The sequence below is a fragment of the Saxophila tyrrhenica genome, assembly GCF_035928015.1.
Source record: "Saxophila tyrrhenica strain CCFEE 5935 chromosome Unknown scaffold_19, whole genome shotgun sequence".
Lineage (NCBI taxonomy): Eukaryota > Fungi > Ascomycota > Dothideomycetes > Mycosphaerellales > Extremaceae > Saxophila > Saxophila tyrrhenica.
Genome location: NW_027041751.1, coordinates 96,143 through 111,355, shown reverse-complemented (window position 1 = coordinate 111,355; position 15,213 = coordinate 96,143). Strand labels below are relative to the sequence as shown.

General features: G+C 55.0%; 10 protein-coding genes across 10 annotated transcripts; 6 read left to right on the top strand and 4 right to left on the bottom strand.

Moving 5' to 3' along the window:
• Positions 1-31: 31 nt before the first annotated feature.
• LTR77_009713 (uncharacterized protein) lies at positions 32-2,078 on the bottom strand (the record flags this gene model as incomplete). Its single annotated transcript, XM_064806939.1, has 2 exons — positions 32-1,336; positions 1,389-2,078. 2 exons carry the CDS (start codon positions 2,076-2,078, stop codon positions 32-34), a joined length of 1,995 nt encoding a protein of 664 aa, XP_064654755.1.
• A 455-nt stretch (positions 2,079-2,533) lies between these two features.
• On the top strand, positions 2,534-3,673 carry LTR77_009712 (uncharacterized protein; the record flags this gene model as incomplete). Its single annotated transcript, XM_064806938.1, has 3 exons — positions 2,534-2,749; positions 2,805-3,400; positions 3,460-3,673. The coding sequence occupies 3 exons, from the start codon at positions 2,534-2,536 to the stop codon at positions 3,671-3,673; spliced, it is 1,026 nt and encodes a 341-aa protein (XP_064654754.1).
• Positions 3,674-3,694: 21 nt separating this feature from the next.
• On the top strand, positions 3,695-4,135 carry LTR77_009711 (uncharacterized protein; the record flags this gene model as incomplete). The annotated part of the gene is made up of 1 exon (XM_064806937.1): positions 3,695-4,135. The coding sequence occupies one exon, from the start codon at positions 3,695-3,697 to the stop codon at positions 4,133-4,135; it is 441 nt and encodes a 146-aa protein (XP_064654753.1).
• A 393-nt stretch (positions 4,136-4,528) lies between these two features.
• LTR77_009710 (uncharacterized protein) lies at positions 4,529-5,918 on the top strand (the record flags this gene model as incomplete). The annotated part of the gene is made up of 2 exons (XM_064806936.1): positions 4,529-4,744; positions 4,809-5,918. 2 exons carry the CDS (start codon positions 4,529-4,531, stop codon positions 5,916-5,918), a joined length of 1,326 nt encoding a protein of 441 aa, XP_064654752.1.
• A 94-nt stretch (positions 5,919-6,012) lies between these two features.
• LTR77_009709 (uncharacterized protein) lies at positions 6,013-6,663 on the bottom strand (the record flags this gene model as incomplete). Its single annotated transcript, XM_064806935.1, has 2 exons — positions 6,013-6,261; positions 6,322-6,663. 2 exons carry the CDS (start codon positions 6,661-6,663, stop codon positions 6,013-6,015), a joined length of 591 nt encoding a protein of 196 aa, XP_064654751.1.
• A 649-nt stretch (positions 6,664-7,312) lies between these two features.
• LTR77_009708 (uncharacterized protein) lies at positions 7,313-8,812 on the top strand (the record flags this gene model as incomplete). The annotated part of the gene is made up of 2 exons (XM_064806934.1): positions 7,313-7,565; positions 7,626-8,812. The coding sequence occupies 2 exons, from the start codon at positions 7,313-7,315 to the stop codon at positions 8,810-8,812; spliced, it is 1,440 nt and encodes a 479-aa protein (XP_064654750.1).
• A 45-nt stretch (positions 8,813-8,857) lies between these two features.
• On the bottom strand, positions 8,858-9,802 carry LTR77_009707 (uncharacterized protein; the record flags this gene model as incomplete). Its single annotated transcript, XM_064806933.1, has 1 exon — positions 8,858-9,802. The coding sequence occupies one exon, from the start codon at positions 9,800-9,802 to the stop codon at positions 8,858-8,860; it is 945 nt and encodes a 314-aa protein (XP_064654749.1).
• A 478-nt stretch (positions 9,803-10,280) lies between these two features.
• LTR77_009706 (uncharacterized protein) lies at positions 10,281-11,927 on the top strand (the record flags this gene model as incomplete). Its single annotated transcript, XM_064806932.1, has 1 exon — positions 10,281-11,927. The coding sequence occupies one exon, from the start codon at positions 10,281-10,283 to the stop codon at positions 11,925-11,927; it is 1,647 nt and encodes a 548-aa protein (XP_064654748.1).
• A 122-nt stretch (positions 11,928-12,049) lies between these two features.
• MET12 (methylenetetrahydrofolate reductase 1) lies at positions 12,050-14,059 on the bottom strand (the record flags this gene model as incomplete). Its single annotated transcript, XM_064806931.1, has 2 exons — positions 12,050-13,371; positions 13,402-14,059. The coding sequence occupies 2 exons, from the start codon at positions 14,057-14,059 to the stop codon at positions 12,050-12,052; spliced, it is 1,980 nt and encodes a 659-aa protein (XP_064654747.1).
• Positions 14,060-14,128: 69 nt separating this feature from the next.
• On the top strand, positions 14,129-14,956 carry CDC8 (Thymidylate kinase; the record flags this gene model as incomplete). The annotated part of the gene is made up of 2 exons (XM_064806930.1): positions 14,129-14,216; positions 14,262-14,956. 2 exons carry the CDS (start codon positions 14,129-14,131, stop codon positions 14,954-14,956), a joined length of 783 nt encoding a protein of 260 aa, XP_064654746.1.
• Between the last annotated feature and the right edge of the window lie 257 nt (positions 14,957-15,213).

Sequence of the window (15,213 nt, the reverse complement as noted above, 5' to 3'; positions counted from 1 at the left end):
CAACAACCACGTGCCATTTATGCTTGAAGTCTCATCTCCATCTTTCCTGTACCATGTGCAAGGCGCCGCTTGTCGCAAGGTCAGTCATGACAGCTATACGTCCTGGCGAAGCTATTCCGTCGGCAACCAGCCTGGATACGAGTTCTTTCCGAAAATGAGTCGAATGCATCAACCCTCCAGCAAGCACGAGCACCCTATCTTCTTTGGCGCCGTCAGACCTGGAACAGCTTGCCCTCGCCAGATTTCCCAGGTCCGCAGCAGCTGAGTCTACGATCATTCGAGCTTGCGGGCTGCTGTCGATAGAATCCAGTACGAGCTGCGCACAAGCGGCGACTCTTCGTTTGGTGTCCGATGGAGAAGCTGCCGAGCCCGATGGTTCCACCAATACTCTATCTAGCAGATTATGCTGGTCTTGGGAAGCGCCTTTCGATCGGAAGTGGCTCGTCAGCAGCTCGTGTAACGGGTCTTTGACAGCACCGTTCTTGGGCCCGTGGGTACTCTCGACGACATCTTGCTCTTGAAGAGCCAGCCGGATAGCCTTACGACCGACATCGAAGCCAGAACCCTCGTCCCCAAGCAGCGCTCCCCAGCCGCCCGCCCTTGCAATTCTGACGCACCGTCCGTCCGCGAGGCGATAACGCATCGCTACTGAACCAGTTCCGGCAACGAGGACAACGACTTCTGTGGCAGCATGTTCTCGACCAGCAATTGAAGCAAGTAGCTCAAGGTCGTTCATCGTGTACATGTTTGCTCCTGAAGTTTCTCCCAGAAGTCTTACCATCTCCATCCGCATACGGCTTTGCAGCGGCTCTCGGTCAATGCCCGCTATGCAGATTGCTGACTCTACGAAGTGCACATCTGATACACGGCTACCTTTTGCCTCCGGATGTGAGCTTATCGCATTTTCAATGGCGAGAGCTATTGCAGCGACAGCCCCTTCGATACCCAGGTCGTTCGGGTTGCATGGTCCTGCTTCTCCACGCCCGAGTTGCCCGTGTCTATTGGCCACTACCGCACGACCTTTGCTGCCTCCTCCGTCAACGCACAGGACGTACGGCTCACGCTCTTCCGGCGTGACAGCATTATTGAGGCCGCTCTCAGCATCGATGAGCAAGTCTGCAAGGACTCCATTTGCATTTTCAAGCCGCTGTCTAGCTTCGTTGATGCTGACATCCAGCATCAACTTGGCAGCCGCCAGCTTGACACTTCTATCAGCCTCTTCAAGAATCTGGTCGATCTCGCCGTCAAAAGCTAGGCAACGATCACCACAAATATGCCGCAAGATACGCCGTGCTCGCATCTGAAGTTTGACATTGGTCGATTTCACATCAATCATCTGCGAACCGGTCAGCGATGTTCTGCACCTGACAGAGAATGGCGCAGCCTACAATATTACCAAACGTCTTGCCCGTCCGAATCATCACACCCGTGCTGATCATGTTCAAGATAAGTTTCGTCGCCGTACCAGCCTTCATCCGAGTACTCCCAGCCACCACCTCTGGCCCCGTCACAGCATCGACCATGAAATCGACATGGCCGCACTCGCTCATTGGGGAAGGCGCAGAACATGCAATGCCCACGGTAACGCATCCTTTCGCCTTCGCAAACGCAAGACTACTGAGCACATATGGCGTCCGGCCTGACGCAGCGATGCCGATCAACGAGTCAAGCTCTCCGTTGATCTCGAGTGCTTCCAGATCCTTGACAGCCCCTTCGACCGAGTCCTCGGCCCCCTCTTGGGCGGACCGCAATGCAACGTCTCCGCCAGCTATAAGGGCCACGAATTGCGACGGAAGAGCAGAGAACGTCGGCGGGATCTCTGAAGCATCTAGGACTCCTAGGCGGCCACTCGTACCTGCTCCGACGTAGAGAACTCTGCCACCTGCTCGCACTCGAGGTGTCAGAGCGTCGATTGCTGCAGCGATTGTGGGTATGCAGGTCTGCACCGCGCCTGGGATGGTCGCGTCTTCATTGTTGATGATCCGGCACAAGTCCTGGGTTGAGGCTTTGTCGATGCTGACGCTATTGGGGTTTCTGCCTTCGGTTTGCAGCGTCGTGATGTCGGCGTTGGCAGCCATTTGGCTTTGGTTGTCGAGGCGGCTGTTGCGATGAGTACCACACTACCACACGGCTACCGACCCCAGCGATACTCTGCTACAAGCAGACCGCTCTCCACATGTCCACACAAGCCTCAGGTCGGATCAAACATGCCGCGCGATATCTTATCTCGTGAGCTCTAATGCTTAATGTGCAGCGATCGGCGGTGGGGTTGTCGTGCGAATGGTTTAGCTGTTCGCTTCTCCAGCTCTACCTCCTAGCACAATGCAACGTTGGCCGAAAGAACGGGACAAAATCTCTCGTTTGACACCTCACCAGCTTATCCGCGCGGATGGCTACGTTACATGGGAGCCATGTGAGCGGTCGGATCGTCGGCTCTCCACGTGAGCATGTGCTTTCGACGATCGTACACGACAAGACCTCTAACATTGGTGTATCGAACAATCACCATTCTGTCTCCTAACCACGAAGTAAGATGTCCAAGGAACGCAGCGATGCGGTCGACAACGAGCAACATGACACCTCCGAGACGGAGCTTGAAAGCGGATTTGTTCAACCTCAGAACCGCTTAATGGCTCTTTATGCCAGTGAGTGTCCGCAAGTCCAGCAACATCAGCATCAGTTGACAGACCTGACAGACCCATGGATGCAAATCATCCTCATCAGTGTCATCTGTTTCTGCTGTCCCGGGGTAGGTCTCCAGCTTGTACGAAAACCAGCCATTGACTAATCAAGCACCATCACAGATGTACAACGCCCTCAGTGGCCTGGGAGGCTCCGGCCAAGTCGACCCAACCGTAGCAGCCAACGGCAATGTCGCCCTGCTCTCATGCACAGCAGTAACCGCCCTGTTCTTCGCTGGTCCACTGTTCAACCTGATCGGACCCAAGTTCACCTTCCTGCTTGGCGGCTGGACCTATGCACTTTACTCTGGCTCTCTGCTCAACTTCAATCATACTTCCAACGGCTCGTTCGTCATCGGATCAGCTGCAATCTTGGGAATCGGAGCTTCCATGCTCTGGGTCGTCCAAGGTGCCATCATGACGACCTACGTTACGGAGGCACAGAAGGGCCGAGCCATAGCGACCTTTTGGGTCATCTTCAACTTGGGCGGTGGTGTTGGGAGTCTTGCGTCCTTTGGCCTAAACTATCACTCGGATTCGGGCACCGTCAGCGATAGTACTTACATTGCGCTGATGATCATTATGCTGTTCGGTTGGGCTTTGGGTGTACTCATCTGCTCGCCGAAGCGGATAAGGCTCGCTCAATTGCTGGAGGCGGAAGAGCGTGAGAAGCGAGGGTTCAAGGACGTTTTCGTTGCTGCTTTCAAGACTATGGCGAAGTAAGTGGTAACGTAGGACCCGCCAACTCAACCCGCTCGCTGACAGCCTTACTTTCAAGGTGGAGAGTCCTCTGCATGCTCCCCCTCTTCTTCTGCGCCAACGTCTTCTACAGCTACCAGCAAAACTACGTCAACGGCGAGACTTTCAACATCCGCTCCCGCTCCTTGAATGGTGCATTCTACTGGATGGCGCAGATGTTCGGAGGCCTGATCATTGGCTTTCTGCTCGATCTTCCCATGCTATCCCGGCCAAATCGTGCCAAACTTGGCTAGGCGTTCCTCCTCGTCACCGGCATGGCAATCTGGGGAGGAGGCTACGCTTTCCAGATATGGCTGGATCGAAGGATCGCAGCTGGGCACGAACAAGATCTCGACTACACCAACGGCTCTCTTTCAGTCGGACCGATCTTCCTGTACATCTTCTACGGAGCATACGATGCTTTCTGGCAGGGCTTCAGCTACTGGCTCATTGGGACGGAGTCGAACTCTTCGGAGCGTGCAGCTATTCTGGTGGCTTCGTACAAGACTTTCCAAGCGGCAGGTGCGGCTATGGCTTGGAGGATTACGGCACTGGGCAAGCCTGCTATGACGCAATTGGCGATGGATTGGGGATTGTGCATTGGAGCGTTGATTGTGGTGTTGCCTACGGTGTTGACGGTATCAGAAACGACGAGGCCGGAGAATGAGGTTACTGCTGGCATGTCTGATGCGCAAGGGAAGGCTGTGGAGGCTTGAGAGTGCTTCGTCGTTGACGCACGTTTGGGTTCGATAGATGATCATGCCTCGTCCATTCACATCAAAGCCAGTTCCGCGAAGCTACTACGCACGATGAGATACCGCTGTTCCGAGTTTGTGCAAGGCGAGCTGCAGTCGGCCGACGTTGGCCGAAGTCGAATGGAACCTCACCTGTCATCAATGTCGCATTCGACTGTCGATCATTGAGGCCTTCACCTTCTTCATGCAACGAGCTGCTTTGGAGAAGCATTTATGGCTTTCTGTGGCTGGGACTGTCTTGTGACAACGATACAGCCAGCCAACGACTGCTCGCAGCCTTTCTGTCGTCACAGCATATCTGGCAGACACTCAATGGCACCTGGTTAACCGCATTGCGTACCAACTCACCGCGCGATGTTCCTACCTCTCCAAATTGTCTCTCTTTGCCTTGCAGTACTGACTTTAGTTGGCTCAAGCTATGGCAGTTGTACGCCTCAATGCAAACTCGTTCATGGCAGTCCGGCATCGGTTGGATTGCTGGCCAAACCATTGCATCAAGCTGTAGCCAACATAACAGCATACACCAAGCCTGCAAACTACTCGGACGCCAGCTACAACGAGATACATCCAGTGAGTTCACCAGGCATTGTGAGCGGTACGCCTATTGGAGACACTGGCTAACCTATTCATACAGGTCGAGCCAGGCTCAGCCAACATCGTTGGGCATTGCTCAACAATCGTGGCCGAATGGGCAGATGGCAAACGTAACCTCTATGCCGACGTCAACGGAACCCTACTGCCTCCAGGCCAGCAGGAAGACGCTACGATCGATACGATCTACGACATGGCCAGCTTGACCAAGCTCTTCACGACCGTTGCAGCCCTTCAGCAGATCGATGCCGGCACACTGGACCTTTATGCTACTGTAGCAAGCTACCTTCCAAGGTTCGCCGTCCATGCGAAAGAGAACATTACTATCCTGATGCTGCTCACTCACACGAGCGGCTTTGATGCGGATCCGGAGCCTCCACTGTACTATCCTGTCTACAAGACGTATCAGCAACGCGTTAATGCAATACTTACCCAGAAGATTCTCAACCCGCCGGGCTCGAAATTCCTGTACTCCGATTTGAACTTCATGACACTCTTCCTTGTGCTCGAGAAGATTACCGGGAAGAAGCTGGACGAGCTCGTAGCGGCCTACACCGAGCCGCTGGGCATGAAGAGCACCTTCTTCAACCGCGGGAACCTCTACCCTCCGGAGTTCCCAAAGCAGTCGTACAACCGCATGGCGACCCAAGAATACCAGATCGCCGTCCTCGGTCCTAAAGAACCCCAGCGCCCCCAGCCAGTCCGCGGTACCGTCCACGACGAGAATGCCTATTCCCTCAACTGCGTCTCAGGCCACGCAGGACTCTTCTCCACAGTCAGCGACACAGCCATCTTCTGCCAGATGATTCTCAACAACGGCACATACGATGGCCGCAGATACCTCAGCCAAGAAGCCGTAGACATGATCTTCCATAACTACAACAAACGCTTCCAAGACGACAGTCATGGCCTAGGTTTTGAGTTGAATCAGTACTATACTGCTGGACCGATGGCTGGGAAGAGGACGGCGAGTCATACAGGATACACGGGGACGACGTTGGTGATTGATCGGCCGAGTAATACGTTCTTCTTGCATTTTGCGAATCGCGTGCATCCGAGTCGGGAGTGGTCGAGCAATAATATTGTGAGGGAAGCGCTGGGATATTGGGTGGCGAAGAGTTTGGGACGAGATGTGGAGTTTCCGGAATCATGATAAATTGCAGCTGTTTTACGCTATGAGTGCTATTTCTGTGTATACCACGTCTTCTTTCATTTCTCGATTACTACAACCTTTTCGAGCGGCGCTTTCACCCCTCCCGCGACTCCTGAGCGTCGTGGCGCAGCTGCATGTACCTGTCGAAGGCGTCTGGGGTCTTGTGCGCCCGCTGCCTCCTAGCGAGGATACCCTCATAGAGCTCATTGAACGCTTGGGCCTCCTCGTCATTCACGAGGTCCCTGCTCTCAGGAACGGATATCCACGTCCCGTTGACTGGGGTGTCGAGTCCAGGGATGGTGAAAGACAGGCCGCCTCTCTGGACTCCGTGATTCGGTGGCGCCTGGGTCAACATGATCCATTAGCACCGTGGCCGCATAGCCTCCCCTCAGGTCAGACTCACGTGAGTTACTGTGGCCATGCCCACCATCCCCTCAATGCCATCATGCTTCGCGTCTCCCGTCGAAGTAAACACGGCCGTACCATCCGGCGCCGTCATATTCATCCAAAGCCCATGCAAACGGCGGAGATCCGAGAGACGTAGCTCACTATCGTTGATCTGAAACATGGTGGCCTGGTTGGCGATGGTTGAGCGTTTGCTGCCCCAGTGCTGGTCGAGCGGGCTCGGTTGGAACGCTGTTCCCATCTTCTCGCTGATGAGCGAGACGGCAAATGTGAAAGCGCTAGTCCCGATGACCCAAGTTTCCATGGCAATTGTGATGCCGAAAGGGAGGACTATGGCCATCTTGAAGGACGTTGATGAGAAGGATACGGGAAGCTTGGAGAGGGAGCTGAACAGCGCTGGCTGGGTGGATGGATGAGAGAGAGAACAAGTATATCCGCATACCTGTTCTTCTGTTTGGAGGCCATGGGAAGGAAGGAGCGGGGTTGCTGGCGAGGACAAGCAGAGTGTTATGCTCGAGCGGTTCAACTCGTCATGCTGGCCGTTGCTTTCCACGGAGTAGGTGCTCTCCTTGCGGAGGCCAAAACAGAAGCAAAAAAACCGGGGGTCTGCGTACGCATGATCTTGCCCATGACACCAACCAAGGTTCACCACTAACCGTCAGGAGAAGAGACCTGTGCTCACTGGGGGAGGAGACTTCCCAGAGGGACTGTTAAGGAGCGACGGAAGAGGGGCTCGCCCGGCTCGCCTGGATACTTATTGGGACCCATGGCGCTGCAGTCATATGGCCTCCTCATCCGCGTCAAAAATTGGATCAATGTGAGTGGCATACCGATAGGAGGAGACCTACATCCCGAGAGGAAGTCGTCGGCAACCATGGTTCAAGTGCCGACACGAGCCCGAGAATCGCCGATCAACAGCCGACTTCAAGATTTGTTCATGAAGGGCGCGTCGAGTGTCTGCAGGACAAAACACGCGACATGATATTGCGATGACCGTGCAACCACTAGATGCGGTCCATAGGGACAAGATCGCGCAACTACCAGAGGAGATGTTCACCATCATCAAATCTGTTGGACGCGCAACTGAACCACGCTTAGGACGACTGCACATACTGGGGCGAGACACGCTGGAAACACCGCACTATGTCGCCACAACTTCTCGCGGCGTGGTACCACACATCACTCAGGACCTGTTCGCGCGGGCTACCGGCATCAATGGCGTCTACGTTCCCCTAGAAGACTGTAAGTCGGACTCCCCATCCTCAGCCATCCCACGCTGACATTGATATTGACAGCTTGAAGTCATAGAGAAAGCGCCAGACAAGATTCCACCGCTCTACCAGTTCAAATCGCCAGATGGCTCATCGCCACTCCGACGCTTCATCGCGTTACGCGAGCGGGCACTACTTGTTCTAGGAGCCAGGAGGACGCCGCCCATAATCGCGCCAGCAGCGAACCCAAATACAAACACCAGCGTCTCGATATCCACATCTGTTGGCTTCCGACCACTGACAGCGGAGGACTACGCTGAGGCGGCGGAGAAGCTACAGCCTGATATCGTTGTGGGGCTGGGGGACATTCCGTACGGACGAGCACTGGGGTCGAAGCGGATCGAGAAGGCGACGGATCGGAATATCGAGTGGTTGCAGGCACATGTGGATGTACGGAATGACTGGTACGAGGATACCACTGGACCTAGTACCGAGCTGTTCGCGCCGCTCCTGCCCGTGTCCTGCGCGAATCAGCATTATTACATCGAATCTTTGCTGCAGGATCGGTCGAAGGATGTCGATGGATTAGCGTTCTACAATCTCGCGGCGCTCGAAGATCTACCAGATGGGCTTAGCCATCTACCACGGCTCGCGCTCACCGAGCCAACTACACCGCACGAGGTACTGCAGCACGTCTCGCTCGGTCTGGACGTTCTCACTGTGCCTTTCATTACAGCAGCGACAGACGCCGGAATCGCGTTGAGCTTCGCGTTCCCTGCAACCGCCGCTCCCAAGGCAGAAGCTCCTCCCGTATCTCTCGGCATCGACATGTGGACCACGGACCATGCAACTTCACTTGCACCGCTCGTTGAGGGATGCGAATGCTATGCATGCACAAACCATCACAGGGCATACCTTCAGCATTTATTGAGTGCCAAAGAAATGCTGGCGTGGGTACTGTTGCAGATTCATAATCATCACACGCTTGATCTCTTCTTCGCTGGCATTCGGAAAAGCCTAGAGGATGGTAGCTTTCAGCAGAACGTGGAGGGCTTCGCAAAGGTGTACGAGAGCCGTCTACCAGAAAAGACTGGTCAAGGTCCGCGGATACGAGGCTACCAATTCAAGTCCGAAGGACCTGGCGAGCCGAAGAAGAACCCTGCGCCGTTCCAGATGCTGGATGACAGAAGCGAGAAACTTGCCGAAAGCACGCCGCCGGCTGCCGATGCAGACGCCGCAGAGCTGGAAGAACAGGGGTTTGCTGAGAAGCAGTCGTGAGCAATCATAGAGCTTATACACAGCATATACATTACTGCTCAGCACTCAACCCGTACCTTCCCAGAAATTCGCGGCTCCCTCCAAATCATCCGCATTCAGCAAATCCACTCCTGCCTCCCACAATATCCGCCACACCGCATTTCGCGTTCCGACGGGCCAGCCTGGCGTGTCCCAGTACCGAACCATCATCCCCTTTCCATGGGCCGTCGCCACCTGCTCCTCCAGCGTCGCCTGTTGCGTCGCAGTAAACGTCTGGTTCTTCACTTCGCCGAACACGCTCACGAAGTCCGTGTTCGCCGTTAAGCTGACATCGCTGGTTATGTCTTTCGAAGTCGTCGTGAGCTCTGTGAGCTGCGCATCGTAGAAGTAGTCTCGGTTGTTCACGCCTTGGATCTGGTCGAGTGGCGTATTACCGGTCCCAACCACGGTCACGGCGCCTGGTGTCACGGTCTTGCCGTTGAATGTCGTCAAGTAGCCCGCTGATCGCAGCGGCTCCAGCGCTTTGATAACGTACGGAAACGTCTTCCTCCCATCCGTCTTGACGTCGACGTAGAGGTACAGCGTCTGGCCTGCGGAAGTGTCGTAGACGCCATTCTTCGTCTTGCCTTCCGTCAGGAACTCCGAGTCCGGATTCTGCTTCTGCAGTACAGACAAGATCGGCTGGACGTATAGCGCATCGAACGTCCGCTCGTTGGTTAACGCGCCTTCCTCGTGCCCGACGTGCAGGGTTTCGCCGTAGAGCCAGACGTCTGCTTCGATGGAAATGGCGCCTACCGAGAGCGCGGAGTAGAAGGGGAGGGGGCGCCAGTAGTCGTTGTGGGAGTGGAAAGACTTTGGTACGATTCCCTGCGTGAGGTCGGTGGGATAGGTGTACAATGGGCCGGATTGAGCGTGGGAGAGGACTGCCTGGAGGGGATGGGAAAGGGAGATGTCGGATTGTGCTGTTGCCACTGTTGCCAGCGTGGCGGCCAGAGCGATGGGATGTAACATCTCGGTTCTGATCAGGTTGTGGTCCTGCTGTGATCGTAGGCTCTCGGACGGAATTAAAGATTACATGTAGCTTAAATAGAGATTGGTTGCATGTTGATCTTCAAAGGTCTTCTAGGGTGACGACAGCGACGCAGGAACAAAAGCTCGAGCCATCTGGAGCCAATGGTGGCAGCCACGTGCTTCACGAGTCTTTCTTCGACGGCACTTCATTCCATCGACGCTTCTTCGGTATCGGGAATGCTATGCCCGATCATGTACCACGACAGCCTTGCTACGGACGATAGAGCTGCATCTCGGAGCAACGATTGCGCACGTAATCGCATTCGCTTCCCCTTCATGTTTAATCGGCGAGGTCTGCTTAGCGAAGGCTGAACAAGGAGAGTGCCTGAAATCAGCTCTGCGTTTGAGAATATGAATAGTCCACAATCTCATTACTTCGGACTCACAAGGAGATACTGACCACGTTCCTCGTACAAAGATGGAACCGTTTACAGGTACTGGAGGCCACGCTCCGGGCGGCAACGCCCTCTACTACTGCATCGCCCTGGCGGTGGCAGCACTACTCCTGTCGTATCTGCAGCCGCTATTCTCCGTGCCAAAGGACGGACGCGAACCTCCTGTACTCTCTAGCAGCATTCCAATCGTAGGCCACTTGATCCAGTTCATCCGGAAAGGGAGCGACTACCTCGTGGATCTCGAGCGCCAGTATCACCAGTCACTCTATGTGCTCACTGTTGGCAAAGGTCGCATATACATCGCTGCCTCGCCAGAGTGGGCGCAAGCCATCCACAAGTCGTACCGATCGCTGCAGTTCAACACCATAGTCTTGAATGCGATGAAGAATATCTTCCTAATGGACGAGCCTTCAATGAAACTTATCGAACATAACTCGAATGGAGAGGACGGCACGAGGAACGGCATCTTACTCGAGATGCACGATATGCTTGGCTCAGTGCTTGCGCCTGGACGACATCTCGACGATCTGAATCATAGCATACTGAACGAGGTCCTGCCAGACGTCAACAAACTCGCACGCAATGGCCCTCAGCATATCCAGCTCTGGTGGTGGATCCGGCACCACTTCTCCATCGCCTCGATAACTGCCATCTGGGGACCGAAGAACCCGTTCATGCTCCACTCTGACATCGAGCCGTTGTTCTGGGACTTCGAAGCAGCCATGCTACCACTCTCGATGGCGCCTCTCCCATGGCTGTTCGTTCGCAAGGGCCATCTAGCGAGGAAGAGGATCTTTGACGCATGGGAAGAGTACATGCAGAATTCAGGCTACGATGAGCCGGGCGTCAGCCAGCTGGTTAAGAATCGTGTGGCCCTCAACATGGAGAAGTACGGCTTTACGAAGCGAATGCACGCCTACGGTGAAGTCAGCATGGTCTTCGGTGCCATCTCCAACACCGTCCCAACCGCTTTCTGGCTCATCTCGTACATCTTCTCGGACCCCAATATACTCGCCGAGATCCGACAAGAAGTAGATGCATGTATCTCAACACCTACCTCGGGCGAGACAAAGCGCATCCTCAACGCCACCAAACTACGAACTTCCTGCCACCTCTTCACGTCCGCCCTCCGCGAAACCCTCCGCATAGCCGGCGGCGTCAACATCACCCGCCAAGTCTCCGAAGACGTCACCGTCACCAACAGCGCCGGCGAGAGCTACCTGCTCAAAAAAGACGCCATGGTGCAGATCGCCAGCAACGTCATCCACCAGCGCGAGCTCTGGGGTTCTGACGCTCATGAATTCAACGCACGACGGTTCATGCAGAATGAAAAGCAGCAAGCTGACAGTACTTCCACCAAGATCCCGGATCCAGCGGCTCCGTACCGCGATGCGCAGGGAAAGGTGGTTAGTGCTGCGTTCCGCAGCTTTGGGGGAGGCAATAATGTCTGTCCCGGAAGGCACTTTGCGCAGACGGAGATTTTGGGACTGGCTGCGCTGTTCGTGGCTGGCTTTGAAATTGAAGGGGTGCGGACTCCGGGGCGGTATCAGATGCCTCCGACTGAAGCTCTCAAGTCGAGTCTTGCCGTCATCAAGCCTGGTAGGGACGTCGATGTTAAGATCAGGCGGCGAGCGGGATTTGAGGACGTGGAGTGGGGGTTTAAGATGTAGGAATGTGCTGCTCGAAGATACCTTGAACGATGAACACATGATAATTGATGCCCATGCCGCAAAATGCTAAGAACGCCTTGCTATGCCGAAACGCTTGAACGCTGCAGACCCAACCCAAATCATCAATGACCACCCAGCAGCTTATCCCACAGCGCGCCCTTCTCCACAAACGCATGGCTGATGATATTGACCAGATAATAGTCCTTCCTAATCCTCTCCAGCAACTTACTGCTCTCCGACCCAGGCTTATGCACTTTCTGCCACTCCGCCAAAATCCCAAACGCCTCCTCGCACCACGCCCTGAAGCTCACTTTCTCAATGATCGTGGGCGTGATGATCTCCTTGCCGGCAAAAGTCCCCCATGTGACGGGGTTGACGGACTCGGCGTCGGAGCTGACGAAGTCGCCCGCGGCATTGTCGGCGAAATATGTCACTTCGTCGTCCTGGTCGAGCTCGGCGCGGAGTTTCTTCCAATCTGAGGAGGAGAGGAAGAACTCGACGAATGGTTTTTGGAAGACGAAGCCGTTCTTTGGACCCCAGCCGAATACTGGATCTGAACTTCGCAAGCCGTTGACGGCAGGTTGAGAGGCAACGGTCCACCAGCCCTTCTCGATCATGCCGAGTAGCTGCTCCTTGATAGTCAAGGTTTCCGGCTGGAGCGCATCTTCGGACCATGGCATAGCGTTGATTTCGCCTTCCAGATGTCGTCGGAACACATTCGAAATGTCTTCGACAGACGTCGGTCGGCCCCATAACCTCATCGCTTCAGGCGTGCTGACGTGCAAACTCACGCCGTACCCGTCAATCTCGCCGTACGCTGGTGAGCGAGCGTCGCCCCAGCGTCCGTTCGGGAAGTCGTCCCAGGTCGCTTCGCGGCCCATTTCGCCTTGTCCTTCGGAGATGGCTAGGGTGTTTGCACGGCTGTTGATCTCTTCCATCGGCACCCCGGCTTCGTCTTCACGTGCTTGCAGTGCTGCGGTCCGGTTGCTGCTGGTGCTGGAGGCGCGCTCTCTGCTCACGACGAGGCGGTTACGAGGCTGGGAGTTTGCCATGGATGACTGGCGGCGATGGCGTGTCTTCTTGCCATCTTCCACTATTAGAAAGCCGTCGGACTCGTGTTCGGCGATGGCTTCTTCCACGTTGCCATTTCGTCCATTGGCGGCAACCATAGGTGTGCTTGGTGGAATCAGGTCGCTTCGTTCCAGGATTTGAGTAACGACTTTCTCTAGATTCAGGGTGTAGAAGTGGAACCCTCTGGGACCTTGGCCTGGCATGTCCTTCATCGCCTGCACGATCTCGCTAATCACGTCAACGCCAACACGCTTGACAGCTTCATCGTCGCCCTTCACCGCTTCAAACCTCTTCAGCAGCTCTGGCGGTAATGACGAATGGCTGAGCTTCGTGGTGCGGCGTAGAATCTGGTAGCTTTGTACCGGCATCAAGCCTGGAATGATAGGGATCGTCTTGAACAGACCACTTTCGTGCTCCCTCAACTGCCTCTCATACTTCTGATACGCCTGCACGTCGTAGAACAGCTGTGTCATGATAAAGTCCGCGCCAGCCTTCGTCTTCTCCACCAGGTACGGCAAATCGTGCTCCACAGACTGGTGCTCTGGATGAGATTGATCCGAATGTCCTTCCGGATAGCCAGCCACTCCAATGCAGAAATAGTCCCCATACTGCTTCCTGATGTACTGCACCAGATCCACCGCCCATGTGAAATCCTTATTGCTATCATCCTCCTCAGCATTCGGATTGCTATCATCCCGATACTCCTCGCTCCTTGGAGGATCGCCTCTCAAAGCCAGAATATTCCTCACCCCCAACACCTTCGCCTGCTCCAGTGCCTCATCCACCAACTTCCGACTCATATTCGTACACGTCAAATGCAGACATGTCGTCAACCCCAGCGACCGCTGCGTCAGCTCCGCCAGCGCCAGACTCTTCGCCGACGTGCTCCCACCAGCGCCCCATGTGACATTGACAAACAACGGTCGAAGCGCCTGTGACATGCGCGAGAGACGCGCTTGCAGGTTTGCGAAGCCCTGCTGGGTCTTGGGCGGGAAGAACTCGAGGGAGAAGTAGTTGCTGTCGGGCGGCAGGGCCGCAATCTTGTCGGTGAGTCTATCCATGGTCTTTGGAGGTGAGAGAGAGGTCCCGGGTGGTTGATGAGGTCAATGTTGAATTGCGCATCCTTATCGATGGATCTGGATGCGTCGTGGTGGGCATTATCGGTTCGGCAGATGGATGAGGCTCAAATCGATGCCTTGTTCGTGCCTGCCGTGAAGGGTTAGGGTTGGGGTTGCTCTTTCCTTCTCTAAATAACATTGACAGCACCATCTTCCGTCGATCAAACCAGACTCATCAAGATGGCAGGTAAAAGAGGCATGCTCGTCGTGTTTGAAGGTCTCGATAGATCTGGGAAATCGACTCAATGCGAACGGCTAGCTGAGACATTACGAAAAGAAGGCGAATCTGTCGAACATATGAGGTTTCCAAACAGAATTACACCAATCGGCCAGATGATCAACAACTACCTGACTGGCCAAACAAACCAAGATGACCATGTGATACATCTACTATTCTCCGCCAACCGGTGGGAAGCCGCGAAGACCATCGAAGACCACATCAACGCAGGCACAACAGTGGTCATCGATAGGTATTCCTATTCAGGCGCCGTGTACTCGGCAGCGAAGCAAGTCCCAAGCATGAGTCTGGAGTGGTGTCGGCAGCCTGAAGTTGGACTACCGCGACCTGATCTATGCCTCTTCTTGGACCTTTCTAGTGAAGAGGCCGCCAAACGAGGTGGCTTTGGTACTGAGAGGTACGAGAAGCAGGACCTTCAGAATCGAGTCAGGCAGCTTTACGGCGAGATGAGGAAGCACGACGACGAGCGGGAGGACATCACTGTTGTTGATGCTGGGAGACCGATTGATGTTGTGGAGAGTGACATACTTGAGATTGTGAAGAAGGCGAAAAGCAAACTCAAAGCCGAGGGCTCTGAACTCAGGCGGATGCGGCCATGGTAATCACGCGAGGGCAGATTGTTGACGTATAGCCCTGAAGATCGCAAGCCCTGCCTCGAGTTTGCTTGACTTGAGTTCTTCGCCAACAGCAAGTGGTCGCCGCGGCCGCCTCAGATGCGTCACGATACAACGTCTTGAGCGCGGAGCTGTCACCGTGGTCACCGGGGGTCACCTCACGAACATCGTGGAGGGTTGCGCATTACGGAGTCTTGTCCGGACCAAGCGCGACCAGCAGCAGAACCGTCCGACGGTCTCGCACG